General features: G+C 34.6%; 1 protein-coding gene across 4 annotated transcripts in view; it reads right to left on the bottom strand.

Moving 5' to 3' along the window:
- The window catches only part of KCNT2 (potassium sodium-activated channel subfamily T member 2), a 157,987-nt gene that overhangs the window by 99,205 nt on the left and 40,848 nt on the right, over positions 1 to 17,934 (bottom strand). For all 4 annotated transcript variants that reach the window (XM_087733437.1, XM_087733438.1, XM_087733439.1 and 1 more), the window contains exons 3-9: positions 11,411 to 11,510; positions 8,930 to 8,986; positions 7,989 to 8,037; positions 6,024 to 6,083; positions 2,170 to 2,244; positions 1,578 to 1,661; positions 894 to 988 (exon numbers count right to left, since the gene is read on the bottom strand). In XM_087733437.1, coding sequence (XP_087589563.1) covers positions 894 to 988; positions 1,578 to 1,661; positions 2,170 to 2,244; positions 6,024 to 6,083; positions 7,989 to 8,037; positions 8,930 to 8,986; positions 11,411 to 11,510 — 520 coding nt within the window. The remainder of the gene's footprint in view (positions 1 to 893; positions 989 to 1,577; positions 1,662 to 2,169; positions 2,245 to 6,023; positions 6,084 to 7,988; positions 8,038 to 8,929; positions 8,987 to 11,410; positions 11,511 to 17,934) is intronic.

Below are 17,934 nucleotides of genomic sequence, written 5' to 3'. Positions count from 1 at the left end.
ATTCACTTCTCAGGCACCACTGCTGAGAAAATTCTGTATGTTAAGTAAGCTACCAAGCTACATTCTAACAACTATCCATTTATGTAAACATAAGTATGACCATACTGGGTGAGACCAAAGACTCATGTAGTCTACTTTATCTGTCTCTAGCCCTGGTCAACAGCAGATCCCTAAGGCATACAATAAGAATGGTGCAATCAAGTGGTGTTTCCTGTGGATCTTTTTCTAGATGCCAATAATCTGCAGCTCATTAATTTCATTAACCAAGTATGTTTATATTTAATGCCCTCAACACCCCTTTTTCTCCATGCCTCCCAAACTCCTGTAAATTTAAGTTTACAAGGTCTTGCAGCAAAAGGTTCTTCAGAGTAACACACTTTGGTTGTTTGAACCTACCATCCACTACTTTCTGTAATCTAGATTAATAAAATCTACACTTTCGGTAATCTAGATTATTAACAGCTGTCCCCTGTACTCCTTATGGAAACTTGACTTGGTCATCAGAATGATAAGGCTGAGATCTTCCCTGTTTTCCTCTTGTCTGTCCCACCAGTCAGAGGAAGGTGACCTTAGTATGAGTACTTCTGTTGGTACTCTTCAAATTTGAGTGACTTTTCTGCCGGGATTGCATTCTTGGTACATATGTAAATTTTCCCCCACTCCTTTCTCCTGTGTTTTTGCATCATCAGTATTTCCTTCCTTAGAGTGAGAATGATTCCCTTTCCCATGTGTATCAGGACCCCAGTAGTACCAGGTGCTAGTCAACACTCACTGCAAGTATATTACTCTTTTTATTTCAATGCATGATTTTGACAATGCTTGTTTTATCACCATGTAGTAAAGAAAGAAAAGCCAATATATCTAATAAAAACAAAGGGGTTTTGGTCACTTACCAAGTGAAGATAAGACATAGTAAGGTAGATATTAAAATGAGGACTTGGTTAAACATTGCAGACTGTGTGCGTTGGATGGCTCTGTGAAGATCATTCTATATTAATGGAAAATAGGTGTTATTTTTGGTTTTGAATTAATAAGGCATGAGCTGATTCTATAGAGGAATTATATAGTGCCCTGATAAAATTCAGTCATTCAAATGCACTTAGATTTTGCTGATCACATAGAAGGGTGCAAAAGAGCCAGCTGTGATTCTGTGATTATTTAACTAGTTCTTTGTTCATTCTGGCACAATTCTGATACTATTGCAAGCTGCCTTAAGGTCTGTCTGCTCATGTCTAGCTTACAAATTACAAGCTGCAAGAACCAATTAAGGCATAGCAGTTGAGTTCCCTGCAATTGTGTATGAATGGAAGAGTAGCAAAAGAACCAGCCATTCCAACTTTCCCTTACTGGCACAGTAACAATTTATACTAATTGAGATTTCACTTGATGTCTTAATATTTTCTAATTTTGATTCAGAAAGCAGTTTAGCAATGCTTGACCATTTGTATAATCTAAATACAGATCTGGTTAGTTTCCTATTAAAGTTGGACAGTGGACTGTACTGCTAACATCCCACTAAAGACAATATACTAAAAAAATAGAAACTCTAAAATGGTTATTTCCTTTGTCATACTTACAATCATATTCTCTAAAGCATGCTTTGCCAGCCAACAATTTAAAAATACAGGAATAAACAGGTTTCTTAGGACCGGCCAGAAAATCTGAAAGAAAAATTAACAAATTCATTAAAAGCTCTTCTCTTCAAGAATAGAGCTTTTCTATTGAAGCAGCAATGAAACACTTGGGGAAAATACTTATTATTCATGTGTTTCTAGCGTGAGATATGGCTTTAAATAACACTTTTTCTTCCTTTGTGATGAACTGTATGTAAGATAATTTGATAAAATAAGGACAGTCAATTTTCAGTGCAGACACCAGAGATTCTTAGATTTTTACATCTAGCTGGTTTATTTTATTGATTGTGCTGTAGTTGGAGTTAGAGGGTTTTGGCTTTGTTTGTCCCCTGTCGGGGAGGAAGGGGAAAGTGATCTGTATGTATTATTACTTCATTCTAATAGCAGACTACCTTCTTGTTGTTGACAAATTTCTGTTCTCACAGGCACAAATTTGTCATCCACATAAGATTCAAATTTACTTCAATAAAAAATAAGAGTATTTGTGCAGCTATAGAAGTGCAATGTGCAAATGTATTAATTCAAATATGTTTACCGTGATGATGAAAGGGACAGCATTAATTATTTCCAGGAGAAAGGGTATTCTCAGAATTTGTTCCCAGATATTTCCCTTCAAAGAAAAGGAAAAAAAAACACCATGTCACAGTAGGCTTACATATAGTTCTGATGAGAAATATACGTGATATTCCAATGCCACATATGGAGTCTCTCCCACTAGCTGAATTTCAGGAAGATCATTCATCTCCGATTTAAACACATATGTCAAATATGACTATAGAATATAGGCCACTCTGGCCTATTTTTCTTGCTGTTTATCATAATGTACCTCACAGGTAAAAATACATACTTTTAAGTTGATATTTTTACTAGAGCGGTTCTCTGTTTCCATATATTTCCTTGCTATGACCTAGTTAGTAGGACAGCTCAAATGAAGAATTCTAGTTGCATTAACTAGTCAACTCATTCTCTCAACTAATGAAGAGCTTCATTAAACTAAGTTTTCATTTTTTTCAGAGAATAATATGCTCCTGTTTTCTTCTATTGTATTTTTAGGTACCTTGGAATCATACACAGACATCTTGTCTCTGCTTTTTTGTTCTTCAAAAGTTAGTTTACTTTCATTTTTACATGCACACTTACACACAGATAAGCATGTGAGGTTCCTGTCCTAAGGGATTTATCTTTTTAATAATTCTCATTTTTTGGTTACTCTTCATATAAGTAACAGACTACTCTGCTGGCAAATTATTTTATCTGCAACTATTTCTACTTCTTTTTCTTAGAAACCTTTAAATCTTTAAAATCAGAGGTCTGGATATTTCTCTTTATTAATTCTAATCCTGCTATTAAGATATTTAACTTATTAAGAAATAAGTATTAAAAAGAGGAATTAAATTAAGTTAGATAGCAGTATTCTACAGTGCGTCCTTCCTTCCTTTGCATTGATCTTCTTTTATCTTTACTTTGTATTTTCCCAACTGTTTTGGAGAGAGAAGTAAGGAAGACAATCTATTGTTTAATGTTTGAATTAGGACTACAAGATCAAAGTTCTGTATTTCTGCCACAAACAATTCTGTACCTTTCAGGGCTTTTTGGAACTTGATCTTGCTTACATGACATTAGAGGTCTTCCCATATATTTCAAAGAAAGCGGTACTGATCTTTTAATCTGCTTACTGCTAGCTACAGGATGGGGATAATACTACTTCTTTTCCACACCTGAGCAGTGACTGTGAATGTGGATGAAAATCCACACATTTAAAAAATAAGGTATTTAAAATTCAGTGACTTACAGCTTTACTAACTCTGTATATCAAGACTCCATCATAGGTAATGCAATAACAATGTAGCATATATCATGGCAATATTACAAGAATTCGCAGTACAGCATTATATTTTCAATCGCAATGACATATTAATCTTTACTGTTAAAATAACCATCTGATATAACCACTGAAAATTAAATACAAGCTCCATAGCATATAAAATTCTTTTTCTATTTTTAACTTTTCACATCTGGAAGCCACTGTACTTATGGGGCAGGGATTATTGTCTTCCATGTAATTGTAATTGGTGGGAGTTAGATATACTTGAATAATCTTAAATATTTTATGCAATAAGCAGCCCTGTAAACAGAAGTGAAATTATGAGACTGTAAACCAAGGTTTTATTTGTAGTAATAATAAAATCAAAAGAAAATTTTATTTTCCCAACTGACCCATTCTGTGTTTTCACTAATTTCCTCATTTTTAATGTTAAGAGCTTTCTTTTCTGCATTATAGAAAACAAATGTCACATAATTTACTTGTGGAGGCAAAATGCCTGTGCAGATGTGCTCCAGGTACTTAGTGATGCATGCAGCTTTAAGATTCTGGCTTCCACATACAAATGCATCGTGTCTTCTGCAAAACTGCCTTTTGCAGTGAGAACGTATGGTACTGATAAAAGCAGCTAAAACTGCCTGCGTGCCAGTGATATAGTAGGATTGCCAGATGTCTGTGATGAGTTTTGGCAATGAAAATTTCTCATGTAGACATCTTTCAGAATTTTGGCCAAGGGCAAACCCTCATGTAATGGGTTAAGCTGTGAAAATGCAGATTGTAAAACATTCATTCTTGGATCCAAGTGATCAGCAGTGTAATACAGTGCTACATTCTTTGCATTCCTCCCCATATAAAAGGAATAAAAAAATGCAAATTCACTGTATCCTAGTAGCATGATATACTATTATGTCCTCACTATTCTGCATGTTGAACCATTTCTCATATGTCATCAACCAAGTATCAGAAAGGTAAATTTCTTGGAGTATTCTCTCAAATGACTTCTTTATTTATTTTACAGGTTATTTGTAAAATCCTAGCAATGTGCACACAAATGCAAACACAATAATCTTTTTCTTGTTGTTTTCTTCCTGGCTCATCCTCTGACTTGTGCCTAAATTGTAAAAGCTTTGGAAATGTTGGCATGATATAAGTAATCTGTCACAGATTTACATGAACCAAGACTCCTTTGGTCATCCTCGCTGTGCAGAAAGGCCTTACAGTGAGCGAAATAACAACCTTCTTGGCTTCCTGAGACCAGTGTAAAACTGGGATAAATGGCTCTATCATGATGTTTGCAGATCATAACTAAGAGGACAAGACCAGGGGGAAGGAGGTGTTTGCATCAGGTGGATTGCCAAAGTGCATTTCAGTACTACTATTCTTCCTTACAGTACTCTTGTTCCCTCATGGGGGGTGGAAATATAGCCATCATAAAATTGCCTCAACTTCTGTTACAGATACATGCAGCAAATCAGGATAGTAGAGCTTTATACCCATCACACGCTAATAAGTAACTTCTCATGGGAGCTGACTTGCCAATATTTCTTTCATCTTCTGTACTCACAGAAATTGATGCAGACTACAAGCAGAATGGGTAGGGATAAAATGCTGCCCAATAAACTGAGGAACAGTATAAATTGTGATTGCTCTTTACTGTTTTGGCACTATATGAGTTAATTTTGGATTGTTTCTGCTCATAATTGAAATTTGCATCTGTAACCCCCAACACCTAAATAGTATATGCTACTTACAAGGATTAAAAAGAATAATTTTTAGACAGTAGACAGTTTTAAGCCTCTTAGCATTATTGGGCACCAAGGAAAACATTTATGCCGTAATCACTTGATAAGCAGAATAAAGTACAACTCTCTAACTTCAGTGGTGGCTCTGATAGCTACTGAATGTCAGTAATTAAAAAATTAAAAAAAAAAAGTGCTCCAATATATTTTCAGCTTTAGAAACTAAATCTTTTCATATTTACTTTGATAAATGATTTCAGTATTTTTCTCCTGACGATAGTAAAAATGCAGAGTACCTAAAACTCACTAGAATAGCATAACAAAATGTAACGAAGAAAATTGAATAAAAATATTAGGAAAATATTACTTTTTAAGAATATTACTTTTTAAGTTTTCTGGTGTGCAATTTTAGAGGCCTAAAACTTGAGCTATAGATACTGAGCAGCTACGGCTTTGATATCAATGAGAATCCTGTCCATTGCATTATGGATAGACATATAAAACTGCACTTGAAAAATCAGTATCCAAAAATCAAGGTCACTTTTGAGAATATGTTTTCAAATTACAGTGTGCCAGTGGACAATGGAAAAAAATGGAAATTTCATCTCAGACTTTCACTCTCTAGATATTACTGTTTGCTCATAAATTTGGGAAACATGAACAGGGCTGCCTGTGACCGTATGCTGTCCTCTACATGTGTGTTTTTCTCAACTTCCTGCTTGTACATCAGTGTGGGCACAAATGCAGGCACATGAATTTTACATTAAAACATTTAACTCAGTTACTTTTTGTGATGAATTATGCCTAAAAGTAAGTAAAAGTACTTACCTTGTAGCTTAGATAACTCAGCAGCAGAGTTTCAAAGAGACTTATTAAAGCCACAGAAACCTTAAATGATAAAATATGTGTATTAATACTGGCTTCTAAAGAATATATGACATTAAGCATTACAATGGAAAGTAAAAGATAATAAAAACCAGCTTTTCCATGCATCCTCTGAAACCATCTCAGCTAACAGCATTTAGCATGAAGCTTAAATATTGTTATTTTCCTGACTAAAGCACAGGCTATGACTTGAGTCTCATTGCTCTTTTCCAAGTATAATACTCCAGAGAGCCTGCAGGGTGGTCTTTCCATGGTTTTTAGACAGCTCCATACACAGTCTGCCAGATTGTTTCTCAAGTTTCAGTTGTCTGTTCCTAAAATGTACCGACATCTTTTCACAAGACAGAGAAAGAGAGAGGACGAAGCTGTAAATAATGGAAACTAATCAGCTCTTTACTTTTCTGTAAAGATGTACGGAATGTGTGGAAAAAACAAACACTTTTTTTACTGCGTATAATTCAGAAAGTTGAAAACAGAAAAAAACGATACTGATGAATCATTATTTATTTTAATATTTAAATGCAACTGAGCTCAATTTACCAGCCTTCACTTAGATTATATGTAGTTAGTGTATGTATTATGTAATTTTAAAGTATTTAAATAGTCAAATATCAAAATAATAAAAAATTTACTTAAAACTTTATACATATTAAATAACCACAAAACTTACTTAAATCCTTTGCATAGCAAATATTTGTATTTTAATGTATATTGTGGGAATATTCTATCAAGAAGATGTACAAATTTAGCTGGAGCCTGAAGTCAGACAAGCCTCAGGATTCCTAATTGTAAACTAATGCTCACTACTACTGACAACTGAGAAGGGTGCACTATTTGCACTCACAATATCATTAACTAGAATTAAAAGAGATGTTATGAATGGGAAAATTATTAAAACACACAATCAAAATACAGTATCAGTTTCTCCAAATAAATATTACTGTTTTATATAAACTCAGGTTGTATCTCAAATAAAAATAAATCTTTGTTTGGAACTATTGTATATATCCTACTGTGAATGCACATGTATGTACACATGTACACAGATACACATATGTATAAATTCCTGTGTTTATCAAATGAACTTATCAGAATAAGACTGTAACCATAAGCAAATAAATCTCTCAGTATTTTTTAATTAAATTCAATACAGTAATCTGAATGTCTAGGTCAAAATTTATTCAAACTATGCATACTCTGAGCAAGGAATTGAAAAGGATTTTCATCAAGGGATTCTTCCCCTAGTAAAACCATATATTACATAGAGGTACAAACCATCGTAATGGCATTGCACTAAGCATGGTGCAAGAATATAATGGTATAACCATTCTGGAAACTTAAGGAATTTTTACTAGAAAAACACATTTCACAGGAAGAATTCCCACAGTCCACAAGTAAAAAAGTGTTCCTAAAATGAGCTGAACGACAAACTTCAAAAGATCTCCAAGACTCACAAAGCACTGACGTAGTGTATCTTTTGTGACATACTCTTCTAAACAAGTAGGCTTCTATATTATGAAGTAACTTTAGCTTTCTAGTGTATTCAGCAAGAAAGCCCACGAAGCATGTCAAAAGCTAGTCATAAGCAATTATGAAATTTAAACTCATCATTAGAGCAAACAGTGACTACTTGACTCAACAGAGCTTGATAATTCTGAGAGAAAAGGCTATCTAATTTTACAATATTTTGTTATAAGCTTTAATACTTTATAAATGTCTTGTAAAGCCATATAAATTCAAATCAGCTCAGATCAGCTTATCTTTACGTTATGCTTTTGTTGTACTTGGTCATCAAGTAGATTTCTTTGTTAATATCAACTTTTCCAACTATCTTTAACATCACTAAAATGCTATAAATCAATATTGTCTACAGTTAGTAAATAGTTAAATTGGCCATTTACAAATTACCTGTAATCCCCATAAAGGCAAGCTTCGATTCACCCAAATAATAGGAGACCTGTTCATTATAATAAGAAAATTAATATGAAATTAATCAAAATCTGCTTAGTGTTTTGAACAAAATCAAGAGAAAAAAAAAATTGTACACATGAACGGAAATTAGAGCATCCTTATTTTTTTAAAAAATTCTCATTAATAAAATTTTTAAATCAGTAGTTATCTACTGAGTATTGACACTGCTTGTATTTCTAATCCAGATTCTAATCCAGATTTCAATCATTGAGTTCCCATGGGAGTAATCCAACACCCAGTGACACCAAAATCTTGTATTGGCTTCAGTGGCTGCTAGTTCATGCCCTATGATGCCAGGAAGAATAAATCAATTTGAGCTTTTGATTCTAGAGATGCAGAGGAATAATTATTTGTGGTAGGAAAAAGAAACTTGCCAATTCTTTTGTGTGAACTTTTTACTATCTGTATAATGATATAAATGGCATCTAACTCATTGTGGCTGTCATATCTTGGAAAAATCTCATGTTACCTTAGTATTTACTAAACTCAATGATAATAGGCACTTGATACAGTAGTACTGGAATCTGGCACACTCAATGGCACAATAGTTTACTGTTAGTCATTTACTGCTAGTCATAATCGTTTTTTAAATAAGGGCATCCATTTTCTTCAGTAAGGTATAAGCATTGATGGAATTCAGATCTTACAAGGGCATCCAATCCAGCAGTTTACTTACGCAATCAGAGAAACAATTAAAATATTAAAGGCACTTCTGAATATTCAGGAACACTGAGGTAATTGCTTGAGAGTTATGGAAACATCACTGTTATATGTGAAAATGTCACCATTCCACATGGAAATGGATTTGTTTTCCTGTTTCCCTCCCCTTCCCACCATTATGTGGACTTTTGGTTTGCTTTTTTAAATTAGAAACTCACCAATCAATCGTTCCTGGTGTATAGTTTTGATTGGAACAACTCCGGCTTAATTCCTTACTGATAGTTGTCATCCCATCCATGCAAAGTCCATTTTCATTAGCAAACGTATATGGGAACACAATCATAAAAACATACGGGAGGAAAGGGATATCAATTACATTATTAAGTGTTCTATAAAATGCATGCAATAGTTTGAAACCCTAGGCAGTGGATATAGACAGTTCAAAAAGTAAAATAACTTTTAGACAGTAGTTCCATATGTGTTCTGTATCTGTAGATAGAGGACTGTGAAGCATTTCAGGTTTATTTTCAAACATGTTCCAATTTAAAAACAAAACAACTGAAATTATACTTTTAAAAGCTGAACTAGGTACACAATAAATATTGAAGATCAAGAGATACTAGAAATCCTATCACATGGGTAGGCTGGGATAGAAAGAGCACATGTACTTATATCTGCCATACTCTCAACAGGAAAGATTGCATCAAACTACACTTTATATCCTCTTGTAAGGAGGGCTGGAGACTCATGCAGCAGTAATTCAAGTAAGAAACTGGTGACATCTGTGTAAAAAAATAGCTGCTATGTACACGTAATATTATCGTGCCTTGAATTGCTGGCAAAAATATTCCCTTCAAATGGTCATGTAAGGATGTGGGAATATATATTTGTGTAAATGATGAAAAATATCATTGTTTATCCTTGGGGAGCAAGGTCAGTGGAAAAGGAAAGGATTTGCAGACCACAGATTAGTAATAGCTGTATTTTTAGCCACTATGAGTGGGACAGGTGCTAAATGGTATCCATTCATAAGGATGCTTTACGTCTTAAGCTCTTCCCTGTATACCCGCTGTTCCTGAAGGAGTAAATGAAAGATACTGACTTGTGCAGGCATTTCTGAGAAACAGGAAATAAATCTGCAGGGGGAGTCTGTGATGAAAAGCATTCCTCCCAGAACTGTCACTTTAAAAACAACCAAGTGATAATGTTTTCTGTGGCCATGCTTTCAGCACACTGAGTAGTTTCTTTCATCAGGCTGTGACACAGTATCTAGAAAGGATTTTTTTTTTTCCTAACACCGCATTTGTAAGAATGCACTACAGCAGTAGTTTAGGTATCAAGCCCTCAGGATCTCTGTGGGCAAAATCACTGACATTAATGGGGTATTATTTGGGCACAGGGCTCGTTTGTCTGGCATAGCTTCTAAGACCGGGGTCTTACTGAGCAAGCAGAAGTGACTTATCTGAAACTTCTCAGCCAGACAAATGTTATACAAAGAAACAAAAAACTGAATAGTCTCTTAAATGTACCACAACACAATATAAGGGAATAAAATATATAGAAAAGACAAATACACTCTCTGGCTGGTGAACTGTTAAACATTTAGATCAAAGGAACAAACATGTCAGGAAAGGGCTGGGGAATTAAGCAGTCTGCAAGATGCAGAAAAATCTCTGCATATGAATACAAAAGTATCGAAGTATACCTGTGGCAGAAGTGCTGATGTTCTAATCTGTTCTGCATACCCAGACATAACCTTGCAGTATACTGTGCTCATTTGGGCTCACTAGAGTTCTCATAACAAAACAGTATCAGCAGCTTCGTCATGCCAAAGAGTATCATTAGCTGTAAAATTTCAAGTTCCCGAGTTGCTGTGCTACTATGTCTAAATTTCTGAGGATGGATTTTCTCTCCTCCATCACTGTTAAAGGTTTTGCAAAATCCTTACTGCTTGTTTCCTCCCTACACATTTCCTCTCCTTGAAGAGACATTCTAAAATACATGTGGAGTCAAAAAATAGCTTTTTGCAGTTCTTGCTTTCCCAAAAAGCAGAGTACCCAATGACCCGTATAGAATACCATACTGACAACTGTAGGTGTGCAAAATCATGGATTATGATCATAGACCATCATGAGTATAGAATGTACTTTTGGTCTCCCTCTCTTCTAAGTGTTTAGAGAAAGCAGAGGGCTAGAAAAATATCATCGATGTCAGCTGCATGAAAGCTCAGTTTCATGTATTTGTCTGTTTCCGGGATCTAAGGTTTTAAGTAAAATTATTTAAGTAAAATTTTAAGTAAAATTATTTAAGTAAAACCCTAAAATTCTTGTCGCATAAACTGGCAACCAGATATTTGCAATTTTATTTTTATAAATATATACATAAATATGATACATAGAAATGTTACGTAATAATACAACTAAAAGATAAAAGTTTGCACAACCATATCTGATGCACAGTATCTGAGCAAATAGCCACGATTATTTTAACAGAAAAGTGAAAAAAGAATATTGTTATTTTGGTTCTTATTTACATTCACAATGTAAGACTAGTTTTATAATTTTTTCAAAAAATCTGTAAGACATAAAACCAAATCCCTGTTGACAGAATATCAAATATTTATTCATTAAATTCATTTATTTCTTATAAGTTAAACAATGCTTTGAGAACAGAAATAACAACAAAAAAAAAAACATTACCATCCAAGCCCTTGTGAAGGATCATCCAGGAGCACACGAATTATGTATAAGAAACAGCTTAGTAGCTTGAGAGAAAAATTGAATAATCGTATTCTCAGACCTATTTTAAAAAGAAAAGAAAATACAGAAACAAATCAGGTTCTTTACAGTTTCATTCATTTTTAAGGTAAAACTAAAAGGACATAGAATATGCATGCTGCAACAGAGAAAAGGTCGATCTAGCCAGTAACCTGTCCTTGATATGGGCAATTGGTGTATCATACAGAAGAATATAAGAATAAGCCTGTCAGATACACATATAATACACCTTTCCAGCTTCCAGATATCTCTGGGTTAAAACTCAATCTGTTTTAATGTAAAAAACTACTCAGTAATTTGTTTGAAAGCTATTCTATGCCATTCATCTTTCCTGATGCCATTCTTGGGGTCTTTCATAGTTTTACAAGTCTACTTTCTTGAAAGGAGAATCAGAACTGTATATGGTATTTGAGATGCAAGATACAGGGACATGGAGAAGACGTACTTTTGACCACAGGAAGAGAATATACAATGGCAAGTATTTAAATATTAATATCTGAAAGTCTTCATGCAGTAGCTTCTCATACAGAATATCTTAATATTATCCCAACTTATAAAATATTAAACTGTGGTTATTTAATGTTGAAGTTGCATAATTATGTGTCCAAGAATCAGGTCATCTGAAAGTGATGCTGAATGCACAACTGAACTGAATCAACAACTTGTTCTACAGACAATGTGCATATTGAAATGTTCCAGCTGAAAGGATATATCACAAATACTATCGCAAAATATTACAGTATTTCCCACAAACATAGGTCTACTGCACAAAAACATGATTCCTTCAAAGGAATCAATATGGACACTTGCTTCTATCACATGGGCAATTTATTTCAGTGCTAATTGGAGCCATTATCTACTATAGTGGAACTTAACTGTATTTTAATCAGATTTTGCAGTCATTAGAGCATTAGAGTTTAAACTCTCAGTCTTGTTATTAAATTCAATAGCTTTAAAAATTTTCCAGTGTAAATATTTGTATCTAACTCTTGGGTTTAAGTTTCCTTTCACCAATTAAGTTAAAACTGTCAGTTGACTAAGATTAAGTCAGGGGAGGTCACTTTAAGTATTAATTTTTTTCAGGCTTGTGAACTGAGAGTCCAATTCTGCATAGCTGAACTCTTCTGTCCAAAGCAGAGTACTATTGACTGAGCCTTACACAGATGTGACTTCATTTGCACCTAGTCATAGTAAAGATACTATGTTTTATTGTTGAGTTGCAAATACATTGCAGGTCTGCTGAACTCAATGTAATTACTTCTGTGGTTTAAGAACTACAGCTTCATTATACATACCCTAAGCTGTTGTGCATACATTCCCTTTTAAGGAAAGAATCATAATTATCTTATGGTAATTTTACATACTTTTTTACTTTACTCAGTCCTAAGTTCAAAATGAACACTTTTTGCAGGTAAAACTGATAAATCACCTTCTATATCTGCTAGTTCCCCTCCCATTAAAGCACAATCTACAGCCAACTTCAAAAATAGAAAATAGTTTCTTAAATATTCTACCATGCAATTGGTGAAAGAAATCTAAAGGTTTATTACACAACACTGCTTACTACTTTTAACTGTGAAGTTGCAGTTATTACATGAGAACTGGATGGAGTTTTACAGCATCTTGTCATCTGTAAACTAGGGGTTAAAATCCTGTGGTCCCAACCATGAGAAGTCCCACAGCTGATATTGGCAATTAGGTTTGTGAACATTAACCTAGTGATTCCTGCTGTCCTATCAAGAGTAATTAGCCACAGACTATTTATTCCCCAACATGAAGAGGGTGAAGTAGTAAATGGTTTACTAAGAGACTGTAGAAGGTAGGTAAGTGTGTTGTCATGCTATTATTTGATTAGGAAGAAGCCCAATACTTTTCTTGGATGATGCTATGATCTTTTTTTTGCAGGTTTTTGTTTTGTTTTTTTTTAACTGTTGCTGAAGAAAACATGAATTGTTTGTCTGTGCTAACCCTTTTGTGGAAGTCTGCTGGAGTATGAATGGTTACCATAACAACTGGGCTCTTAAAACAAGAAGAGCATGTAATGTTTAAAAAAAAAAATAACAAACAAAAAACCCCAAAAATCACTTGACCCCAAACAAACAAAAAAAGCCCACCAGGATTTCTTTTCCTTACCAATTTTGTGTTGTTTAGCTTCCTTAGATAAGTACAAAATTCTATTGTTTGTTTCTTCTGGTTTTTAGCTCTGTAAATGTTAATCTTTGTATGAAACACTTCTTTTTTGCATTGATAATGGCCTGGTTTCTAATTGTCATTTGAAATTATATGTTGGTTTAAATGCCAAAAGAAAATGGTGTTTTTCTGATTAAAAACTACATTAATACAAGGGATCTATGCTCCTGGCTGCTGCCTTAAACTCTTGACTCTCAAATCTTAGTCCTGAAAGGTCTAGAACTACTTAAGTATTCAAATATTTAAGTTCCATAGATCTATTCCAGGCTATGCCTAAAAGCGCTTTGGGCTCTGGATATCTCCACAGGAATGGCTGTTTCCCACAGAATATAGGGCAGGGTTTTCACACAAGACATGCTTTCCTCTAAGGGTTCTAGTTAGCACAGATATAGAGTGCATATCATGGACTTGGTAATACATAAATTAGGACAGGTCTTGTACCATATGTGATTGGGTCAGTTATTATAGTACAAATATGGAAGAACAGACTTCAAGTCTATTCTGTTTCAGAAGGTCACCTCTCCTAGTTCCGTATGTCTCAGCCTTTAGAAATAGGATGCGCTGTGAGAGGGATCATAGTCACCCCTGCTAAAGCTTTAAAAACTAATGTGGGACTACCAAATAAGTATTCTCTCTGGTTGAAATCTTCCATAGCCTCATAGTTGGGGATGTCACCTGTGAGGAGGAAGAAATGCATTTATTCCACTATCATGGAGATCAAGGATTTCAAATATGGGAAGGAGGGGACAGTCAGTAGAGAAGGCATTTAAAATAGTTTTTCATTTATTACTATATTACAAAGAAAGCATTTCATATTTCTATTTGCTGGCTGACTATTTTTTGTCCTCTATTTTACATGCTGTCAGTGGATCAACATGGTCTGCTTGACTTAATTTCTTTTTTTCTGTTCACAGCCAGACTGTTCAAGTAGCAGGGTCATTTGCACAGAATATCTCTATGTTTTGATACTGGTGCCTGAAACTTGTATTCAGCGACATCCATCATACGCTGTTATCTGTTAATGTATTGCTTAATGAGATTGTAATTTCACTGTGTCCATGGTGTTACCTCCTTCATATTCTTTAAAAGAAGAAACTGGTAATAATAGTTCAAAATCTGTTTCTAAACTACGTCAAACGTTAATGTTTCCTTCTCAGTTTGAACAAGTATTTGCATTTTTTTTGCAGGCATTATTAAGTACAGAGTGATAACTTGTACTTCACCAGTACTGACTGACTGACTTATTACAAACTCTTGATGCTTCCCTTACAAGCATTTTTGGAGATTAATCCTCTGGTTTAGAGAGCTGATCTAAATCAAAGCAAGAGTGACAGAGATAGCAGCTGAAGATTTTACGATCACCTTCCATTATTCCTTTCACATAAGTCTCTAACGTACTTTTGGTTTTTAGCAAAATCATTTCAGTAGCAGCTGGCTTTAGGAGTTAGATCAAAATATACTGTTAATAATTCATATCTTGGTGATGGTTATCTTTTATTCCCTCTCCACTGAATTGAAACTTCACTTATTCTTTCCCTTTGAGACTTATTTTAGGCTGTGATAATGCAGTGTGTGATCTTGGCAAGTATGTCATCTTTCGCTGTCTTTCTCTTTTCTTCTTTTTTTCTTTCTTTTTTTTTTTTTGGGGGGGGGGTGGGGGGTGGGGTGGGTGCTGGCTGACACCTTTGTGAAATGCTTTCCATGCATTGGTTGAACTTGATTAGACATTTGCTTGCAGAAGATTGAGTGGAAGCTAGGTTGACATTAGACATAGAAGAATGCTTGTTTCATCAGTTTATAGAAATATTTCCAAAACCAGAATAATGAATGAAACAGTTGATATTTCATGCTACCAGTCTGTATGTGATTTAGATCAGAATAGTATTATGAAGAATACTCAAATTCTAGAGTTGACTGCTCTAGTTGACAAAACCATGTGATATTAAACTCTGATGTGTTAAATTCACTTGTGAAGTCATAAGGATTAGCGAAAACTGGTGAACATGTGTAGTTTTAGTTATAATATCTGAAAATTTGCTGATACTACTGATAATTATTTTCTCAATGATAGCAATTACATCTTTAGTATGTGAAGGAGGGTTTTCAGTGCTCTCACTGAACACCAACTAAGATCTTAAGGGCAATATATTTATTTATCAACTCCCTGATGCCTCTAGGCAACAGAATCCTCCAATTTCAATGAAGGATTGAATGAGTACACTTGAATCAGTGGCAGGTACTATCTCAGCAGCAGGTCTTTGGAGATTGTATTTTAGAGGATTCTGGTTGTGAGTACTTGGACAAGAACCAAGATGTGCATAAGCAGAAGGAGTATTTAAGTGAACTTACCAATACTGAACACTTTGGTTTGGGGATTTTGGTTTTTTTTTCATTCAATACAGTAATAATTTTGTTGTATTTCCTGTTTGTTTCTCCTGAAAATTGCTTTCTTTAATGTCTAATTGTTAGTTAAGTTTCTTGTATCATGAGAACAGGTAGCAGCGCTTGGGTAACCTGTGGGATTCTAGTGGGAAATGACATGCCCATGCCATATGCTGCTGTAATACAGTAAGCACCCTCATTCTCCAACTTATTTTCCATGAACTGGCTGCATAATTCAACAATAGAAAAAACATGTCTCATCTCTTAGGGTTTTCTTTGGAGTCCTCTCCTGAGGACTCTGTTAGGAAAAGAAGGTGCCCATAATGACAATGTCTCTACTAGCTGTCTACAGGGACAACTCATTACTGTGTGTTTCATTTTTTAATCAAAAACACAGTATGCTTCTACAATATGTACCTCAGCTCTGTATGGCATCACTGTGTAGGAGAATTCATCAGAATCTGCGTTTTTCCAGCAATCATCAAGCAAGCCAAGCAGGAAAATTCTTGTGCTACTTGTCTATAGCATGAACCCATCTCCAATAGGATGAATTAACAGTTGTTCTCACTCTCTTGCTTATTTCAAATAAACTTCCACATCATTCCTCTCCTTTGGACCCATACATCACACTTACCCAATCATAACCTAATAGAGATGTCCCGGTATAGTAACTTATGATAATTCTCTTAACGTGCTTAGCCAGAAGGGTACACACTTGGCGAAGGAAGGGCCATGAATTCATACCAATTAACTAACTTCTGGTGTAATTTTTGTGCTGATGATCATAAATTTATCTGTTTTTAGATGTACAGAGTCTCCAGTTCTGACATCAAAGTATGTATCTGTATATATGTGTATTTTTCATCTTAAGATCTAAGTAGGAAAACAAATTCTTTCACTTATCTCAAGCAAGAAGGTACTATTTAGAACCTTCCTATCTTACCAGTGAAAAGATATTTACAGTGAGACAGGTCATAACTCTATAGATCTTCTTAGTAAGTAAACAAGAATGTATCAAATCCCTGTTTTGTGGACTAGATCAGAACAAAAAGGCTATTTATTGCTTACAGCTTCCCAGACTGCCTTTCTAGCCAGGAGTAATATTCTTTTCTAGTTTAGGACTCTGTTTTGTCTCTTACTCCATTACATGCTATATCAGCAATGTCAGAAGTCAAAGGCTATAAAGATATAAAGTAAAGACATGTAAAGTCGCAGGGAGAAAAGTAGAAGAGAACTAAAACCATTTGAGAAGTTGCAGTGCAATTAATTACATATTTTAAATGTAAATCTAGTTAAACTCATTTATCTCTAATAAGAACCACAGAATGGTTGAGGTTGGAAGGGACCTCTGGAGGTCATTTTGTCCAACCCCCCCACTCAAGTAGGGCCACCTAGAGCTGGTTGCCCAGGACCCTAGATGTTTTTTAATATCTCTGTGGAGGGAGACTCCACAACCTACATACAAAAATGTATGAGCAAATATTCATTCTTTGTAACACAGATTTGTAAACATAAAATGGAGTATGGAATTGTTCTTCACATACCTCCTTTCTTTGTTCTATGCATATTGAGTTTTTGTACACATTCTTTTCACATTGGACAAAATGCAATAAGAGAGCTCTAAAGTGTGCTAATACAGAATAAGAAACTTATTTCGAATAAAAATCTTCGTTAGAAAATAAATTTACCAACCAAATCTAGTTAAATGTGTAATAATGTGAAAAAACCCTATGTCCCATCTGGAGTTTAGAAGAGAAGATACTGTGAAGCCTATCCACATCACTTACTAGCAGAGGTAGTCCTCTGCTTTCTATACTATTTAGGCACCTGAATTAAGATGACTTTTCCCCTGTGTGTCTATGTAAGTGTAATAA

This window comes from Nipponia nippon, unplaced genomic scaffold, assembly GCF_047370975.1.
Source record: "Nipponia nippon isolate SJK-2023a ecotype South Korea unplaced genomic scaffold, ASM4737097v1 scaffold_5, whole genome shotgun sequence".
NCBI lineage: Eukaryota > Metazoa > Chordata > Aves > Pelecaniformes > Threskiornithidae > Nipponia > Nipponia nippon.
Note: the sequence above shows the minus strand (reverse complement) of the source record. Positions and strands in the feature narration are given on the sequence as shown.